Consider the following 7,968-nt stretch of genomic DNA (forward strand, 5'->3'; position numbering starts at 1 on the left):
ATTCTTCTCTGATTACACAAGATATTCTCACAAGAAAATTCCCAAGCCTTCATCATTCTATCACCCAAATTAAGGTAGGTTTACACCTACGCACTTTTGTGTTGTGGGCTGTTACGGTGTGGGACAGCAAGAAACCTCATGAAAGCGCACCAAAAGCACGCCACGCTGGTGGCAGAGGCTGGCGTGGACCGTTAAAGTCGCACGGCGCCACCAGGATTTTAAAACTTTTCAAAGTTCTGCACAGCGTCTGGCGGTGTGAAGAAGTTGCACAAAACCATAAGCAGTGTGTCGCGGCGCCGCAACAAAAGAGGTAAGAACCCGCACAGTGCTGCGCCACACCGCACCAAACACTGCGGTGTGGTACGGGTTCGTACCTCCCGTGCGGGAGTGTTACGGCGGGATTGTTACGGCGGGAGTGTTACAGCGTGATGTTACGGGGCTGTGCAGTGCCTTTACGGTGCCTTCATACACGATTAATAAATGGCACGCACATGTTGCAGGGCATGCAGCATGTTACAGCGTCTCCCTAGGTCGATTGGATGGAAGGTTGCCGCACATTCTGGGGAGGATAAAAGGGGCCAGACAGACCACGGGGGCATCATTCGCGCTCTGACAGCCTGTCAACATGGATACCCAGCCACTCTGTCACCCAGCCACTCTGTAACCCAGCCACTCTCACCCAGCCACGCTCACCCAGCCATGCTCTAGCCACGTGACATGAAGATGCCTCTTCGCTGATTTACCCAGCAGTCCCAGGACACCCAGGACACCCAGCCTGCACAATGGGAGGAGACGTCTGACCATGACCACGATGAAGAGCTGCCCGTTGAGCCGACCCTATCACTTGTGGAAACCCAGGCCACTGCAGGCCTGAGTGGTATCGTAGTGCAGCCAAAGAAACGATACTGCCCCAGCAAGAAGGACATACAAGACTACCATTCATGCCAGAGGACAAGGAGATCGTCGAATTCATCAAGTCACACTCTACCTTGTGCGACAAGCGGGACAGGCAATGGTCGAATCCGAGGAGGAAGGAGGAACTCTGGCGTGAAATGCCAGTGAACTTCACCAATTGCACCTTCCAGCAAGTTCAGAAGTACTTCGAGGCTCGCCGTACCGACTTCGGGAAGATCGAGAAGAGGGAGTACAGGAGCGGGTCAGCTGCACGGAACAGGACACCACGGGAGGAGGAGGGGATGACTACGTGGGCATTCCTGGGAGGTCACATCGCCCATGGACCCACAGTAGCAAGCGATCAGTTCTCACCTGTATCGTCCCACAGAACCGATGCAGAGGATTCCTCCACTGACATGTCAGACCTGTCAGCAGCTTCGATCCAGCGGAGGAGGCGGCTAAAGCAGAAGAGATCAACCAACTTGCCATAGGAGCGACAGCTATCCACCGACACAGTTGAGTTGACTGAAGGACTGCAGAGTCAACTGACCCAGATTATGACCAGCATCAACACACTGATGCCACAAGCACAGGACAATACCCATCGTGACATCACCGTATTCGTCCAGTACTTGACCTAACAGTTGGAGTACGTGCCTCGACGATACCAGAGGCCCTTCTTCAAGCAAGTTATCAGGCTTCGTCACAGTTTGGAGGGACCCGAAGAAGAGGATGCCACAACGAAAGAGGCCATGGCTCTTGGGAGTTGTTCCCACTGGACGCCCCCACAAGTTGAGAAAGAAACGCAGACAAAACCAGGAAATTTGACAGCTTCTGCACTGCAACCGATTCAGGGATCATCACACCAGTGGTTCGCATCTCAACCCCAACCTGTGTTCTTCTATGATCCCCTCCCTCAACAGCAGCCTTAGCAGCAGCAGTTCTCTCATCATCAGTAGGTCTACTCGACACAGGCGACACGGGTATCGACACCATCATTCTTCCCCAGTGGACGGTGTACACCACTGAACTTCTCTCCAAGACCTTCAACTTCTTCGCTGTCGCAGCTAGTCAACAGTTTCTTGGCAGACTTGCAGCCCCCTACCCCTGGCGCTAGTATTTCGACCCCAAAACCTACTGCCGCAGAGGAAACCCCCACCTACGACTTGACCATCTCCCCAGGTGAAAAGGAGGACATTGACCCCGAATCAATGGAGTGATAGTCAGCAATGTATAAATAAATAGAATTTTATTTTTTTAATAATAAATGATTTTTTAGTTAGTTTCTTAATATTAAATGATTTTGTACATTTTAATTCATTCATGTTTCTTTTTGTAATAAATATGTTAAAATACTGACTTGCATTTACATTTTCCTTATTGATGCTTAATTTATATGTCATGACAATATATATGATGATATAATTGGGTGAAATGAAATTGAATAATGAAAAAGCATGCATTAAGAATAATAACATGAAGAAATATAACAGGAAATCTAACATGAAATATGAAATACGAAGTAAATAGAACTCGGAAAATAACTTTAACTATAAAATGAAATGTAACATGACATAAATATGGCCATCAAATTATATAATAACATACAAAGTAAAAAACAATAATATAATATTGAGAACATGATCAAATGAACATGAACACATACAATTGATAATGAAACAATAATTAACATTGACTGGACATGGTTATTAACAGGGGAACAATGGAAAATCAGTAACAGACTAAAGACAAATTGACCTCAGTTCATAGTATATGATATTTACAGTTGAAAATGTTATGATATAAACCAAGTCCCAGTTTCATTTTCTTGCATTCTGTGCTTTTCATGTTAATTTTCTTACAGTCTGTGCTTTTCTTGTTTTTTTTACTTACATTCTATGCTTTTCATGTTCATTTTCTTACATTCTATGCTTTTCATGTTCATTTTCTTACTTTCTATGCTTTTCATGTTCATTTTCTTACATTCAATGCTTTTCATGTTCATTTTCTTACATTCTATGCTTTTCATGTTTGTTTAGTATAAGTATTTTTTTATGTCCATCATTTGCTTCTCATTTGTCTCATTATTATGCATTATGTTATTATTACTTTCAGTTAATTATTTTCCAACATCATTTTTTACGTACCAAAAATCATTCCAATATTCTTTATTATATTAATATAAAACAATGAAAAATACATCATGATCTTTATTTACAATTATGTGCATTGGTTGGGTTATGTTTTATTACAGAGTTCTTTGGGTCCTCTAGTCGTCAGTAGCTGGTCATCCTTGAGGAAACACCATTCGCTCTTGCCATTCCACTGCGCCTTTATCCGATGAGTAGTACTGGGCCAGGTAATCTCTGACGGCCTTCGCTCATCACGTGTAGTTCGGTCCCCTTCTTGCCATGAGTCATTCCTTAAGGTTCAGTGACTCCTGCCTCCTGGTACAACGTTATGGTGTTGGTCCTCATGGTCGACGTCGGTGCCAGCACATGGGTAGTGTTGCAGTGCCAGGTTGTGCATGACACATGCACATAAAGTTATCTTCTTGCACACCTGTACATCCTGTTGCATTGTCGTCCCGAAGACTCGCCATTTCATCTGCAGCAGGCCGAATGCGTTTTCCACCACACGACGAGCGTGAGATAATCTGTAGCCCTATAGTCGTTCGGTGGGATGGATCTTGTGATTGGTGGGAGTAGGGCTTCATCATCCACGGCTTGAGAGCGAAGGCACATCGTCGGCGACTATGTGGAAGGGGATGGGTTCGTCATCGTTGGGCAGATTTCTGTCTTGTGGGAGTCCTGCTTGGTTGTTTGTGATGGCCCTGACCAGGTTGCACTTCTGCAAGGTTCCTCCATCCCCAGCACCTCCTTCTGCACTGACGTCGACGAACAGGAACCTGTACTTTGCATCGGAGAGGGTCATGAAGACGATGCTGTGGAACTTCTTGTAATTGAAGTACAGTGATCCTCCACCTTTGGGTTTCTTGATCGCGACGTGCTTCCCATCAAGGGCTCCCACACAATTGAAGTAGTTCCACTTTGAGGCCAATCGTTTTGCTATGTCGTTCCATTCTTCTGGTGTCTTGGGGCACTTCATCACTTCTGGTTTGTATGTGTCGATAATGGCTTGGCAGACTAATGGGATAAACCAGCATATGGAACTCTTGGAGACTCTGAAGCTGTATTGGAGGCTTGTATAGTCATTCCCACTTGCCAGGTGGCGGAGCGTGACCGCTAACTTGAGTCCCATCTCTTGTGCACGCCGCATTTTCGTGTCCTTCTTCTTCAAAATGGGCGTCAGCCTTTCAACCATCTCCTCAAACAATTCAGGGTAGATGCGTAGAAAGTTCTTGTGTCCTTTGCGGTCCTCCTTGTTCAGTTCTTGTAGCAGCTGGTCATTGTCTCCATGTAGTTGTCGCCATGTCAGCCACTTCCGAGCACAAATCCGCCCTGCCCTGCCGTCCTTTCTGCGTAATTGTGCAGAGAGACACAGGACAGCTACCAAAAATCTCTGGGTCTCCTGGGGTGAGAGGCTGTTGAGGTCCATATTGCATGCCGGGTAGGCGTAGAATGAAGGATGTGCTTGGGATGTGCTTGGCAGGCCTCTATATATACCCAAGGTTCATATAAGGCACGGTGTGGGACAGTGCATGTGCAACAATCATACACCGTTCCACGTCGTGTCTCGTGCAGATGTGTGCACACTCCGCAACAACACCGCGAGCCACCCGCAACACTCCCCACCGAGTCATTTTTCGTGCGGTTTCTTGCGGTCCCACTCCGTAACAGCCCACAACACAAAAGTGTGTAGGTGTAAACCTACCTTTAGTCATGTAGTCTAACAAATTGATATCAGGAATGTCACCTTCCCATGATTCTTACGACATTAAATTCAAAATGTCTCGTGCACAACTCTATTGACGACCAAGATATATTTACAAAACGAGAAGTTTCCACTTCTCTAATTTCATTACACCAGCAATATATGATATGAACCACTGCTGTAATTTCACTTTTGATTTACCAAAAAATTAGTCTTTTTCTTATTGCTGCATTTCGTTTGTATGGTGAACCATCTTTCATTTGGCACTTCTACTCATAACGATCTAGAGAGGCCCTTCACTCAGTCCAATTCATAAATTTATTACATGATTCCCATTTTAATTCCCGTTGAATAAGGGATTTGTTCTTCATCCAGTCAGTTACTAGCAAAGGTACTATAGAGTACGAAAAAATACTTAAGTTAGCCATATAAGCCGTACCATGGCGCCAGTAGAGACAACTGCCTCGTCCGTGATGACGGCATTAGATTACAACCGCTTGGTGGCATTCATGATACGCATCTTCTTATGGGGAAAAAATAAAGTTGAGTATCTTTGTGTACTCTATAGTATCTTTGATCACTGATAAGCTATCCTTCCCAAGTAGTGGCATCGCAACTTCCGTGAACGTAGATTTCTCCATCATGAAAAGTCCTGGTTATCTGAATTAAGAAAGAAAACCAGTATAGGAAAACAGCTATTGAACCAGTGAGGGTGCTTAAAGCTTAACCAGTGGATAGAAGCTTTAAAAGTTAGGTAGTTAGTGAAACGTCTGATACCGAAGTGTTCATGTCTAGACCAGCGAACCGAATAATTCCCATTAAAGAATAACAAACCCAATAATCTTCTTGTAAAGAATAGTGACCCCTGCTGCGAATGGGTTCACTATACTCTGTTTTTTTTCCATCCGTCCATCCGCATGTGGTTGTCGCGCATGGTAACACTGCATCCCGGACTTTAAATAGTTACGCTATGGGTAAGTTTCAGGTAAATAAAAGGATATCCGGGTGTACATTTGCAACTGAAAAGTGTCTTAATAATTTACTGTATGCGAATTACACCGTTAATATTCGAAATAGAATATTATTTAAAGCCCGGGACGCAGTGTTACCATGCGCAAACACCACAGGCGGATGGACAGATGGAAAAAAACAGAGTATAGTCTTGACATGATCTCACTTAAACATCTCATGCAGTAAATACTTTATATAAGTAGCTCTGTTATTGCATATTAGTTCTATAGCATATTTGTTTTAGTAATTTCATGTCATTTACAGCAGTTGTAGACATAAAGGCAGGGTATTACGTTTTTTTTGGAGACCGTGTATGTATGTATGTGTGTACATATGTGCGTGTTTGTCTATCTGTGCGTGTGTGTGTCTCTCAGTCTCTTTGACTATCTGTTTGGGTATGTGTGTGTGTCTGGCTATTTGTGAGTCTGTGTCTATCTGTCATTTGTGTGCATGTTTGTCTGTATGTACGTGTCCGGTTGTATCAGTCTGAGTCTGTTTGTCTGTGCATGTGTCTGTCTGTCTGCTTGTGGGTGTGCGTCTGCCTGTGTCTATGAGAGAGAGAGAGAGAGAGAGAGAGAGAGAGAGAGGTTGGTGGGAGTGAGAGAAAGAGATGGGGGGAATATAATAAAACACTTGAATATATATACTTCTTCTGTTTATAGTTAAATGATTAATTAATTCTATAATGAACCATTTCAAAGGGAAAGCGATTCATATTACAGATACAAATATGAAAGTATTTTCTTCCACCTACCAGGTCTTCTCTTTCGCTAGGTCGCACTCTCTCTCGCTCTCACAAATGCACGCAACACACGCAAAATTATATAATATAAGTTTATATATATATATATATATATATATATATATATAATATATATATATATATATATATAGGGATATTGAATTTCCTGTTTAACGCACATGGTATGATGGCATATAATTACTCACATTGTGTACATGCTTTCCTATGTATAGATAACAATAATATGATAGGTGATGTCCTACTCATACGTCAAAAATAAGAAACAAAAGGGACCATTTTCTCTAAACCACTAAACATGATCTAAACTCCCTTTCCCTTTTGTTATTTTTCCTCTCAGAAACTTTTTTCAGGTACTATCAAACTTCATGTGGTGCCGTAAAGTGTAAGGATTCCACAGTCGTGGAGCTGCTTCAAATATAACGTAAAATAGACTTCGAATGCGTAGATAGATACGCTCTCTTTTGATCAAGGTTAATAATCTTTTGCCGTATATGCAGAAGTGGGCCAGCTTCAGATTCCTTGTTGAATCACTCTTGGCATTTCATATTATGTGGTCTTGTTGTGCCAGACAATTGATACCCAGGGATTTAAGTGGTGTTATTCCTTTTGTTGCTAGTAGTAGTTGTAGTACACAGTAGTCTTAGTGGTAGTTATTGCGGTCGTTCTTACCGCCGTAACATCTCCAAGAAACTTCTATAAGTGTAGGTGGAATCTGTTTCCACCTGTGTTGTATAATTCTCGTGTATTGTGTGTTCCTTTTCTTAGGTTTAGTGATCTTGAAAAAAAGTATCGAAGCACATCATGCATGACATTGAAGGCCATCTTTTTTTTTTATTTTATCCGGTGGATGAGTAGGCACTGTATACGAAGGTTGTCTGTTTGTAAGTGTGGCCATCTGCCATCAGCTATACTTTTTTCATCTTAATTTCCTCGTATAGGAAAGCCTCTTTTAATTTTATATTTGAAGCATGGTAACGCATTATTTATAAATGTCATTCTTCACCTTATCGTCGGTATCTTTTTTATTATTTTGACTACTAGTTCTTTTAATATTGTTACAGTTAACCCTAACTTTCGCTAGCATACAACCTGTAAATAATTTTGCTTATTATAAAAGATTGTTTGCGTTTGACATGTAACAATATGGGAAAGAATTTCTAATTGCAGTGACTTCTTTTTTCTTCAGATAGAACCTATTTGGATATTTATTAATCATAAGTGATTTTTCCGATAGAACTTAAATACAAACTAGATGTCAGTTAGTTATTTTACGTTTGTATTATGTAACCTCGTTATCTTTCAGGTTACTTGGTATATTACTAAATTTGTACCTGGCTTTTCTATGATATTAGAGAGGGTCAGGTTCTGGGAACCCACTGTTTGTCATTAATTTTGATTGAAAGTCTATGATCATCAGCATCATTGCCTCCAATGCCGCGTAATACAAAGGGTCTGCGAAATTCCGT

The 7,968-nt window shown here is 42.3% G+C and overlaps 1 protein-coding gene across 1 annotated transcript; it reads right to left on the reverse strand.

The window, feature by feature from the left end:
* Positions 1 to 3,609: 3,609 nt before the first annotated feature.
* Positions 3,610 to 4,452, reverse strand: LOC135198318 (putative nuclease HARBI1). Its single transcript, XM_064225889.1, has one exon. The coding sequence runs from the start codon at positions 4,450 to 4,452 to the stop codon at positions 3,610 to 3,612; it is 843 nt and encodes a 280-aa protein (XP_064081959.1).
* Between the last annotated feature and the right edge of the window lie 3,516 nt (positions 4,453 to 7,968).

This window comes from Macrobrachium nipponense, chromosome 22 (genome assembly GCF_015104395.2).
Source record: "Macrobrachium nipponense isolate FS-2020 chromosome 22, ASM1510439v2, whole genome shotgun sequence".
NCBI lineage: Eukaryota > Metazoa > Arthropoda > Malacostraca > Decapoda > Palaemonidae > Macrobrachium > Macrobrachium nipponense.

What these genes read in the sequence shown, in the direction of transcription:
- LOC135198318 (XM_064225889.1), bottom strand. Translation starts at nt 4,452, where the DNA reads ATGGACCTCAACAGCCTCTCACCCCAGGAGACCCAGAGATTTTTGGTA.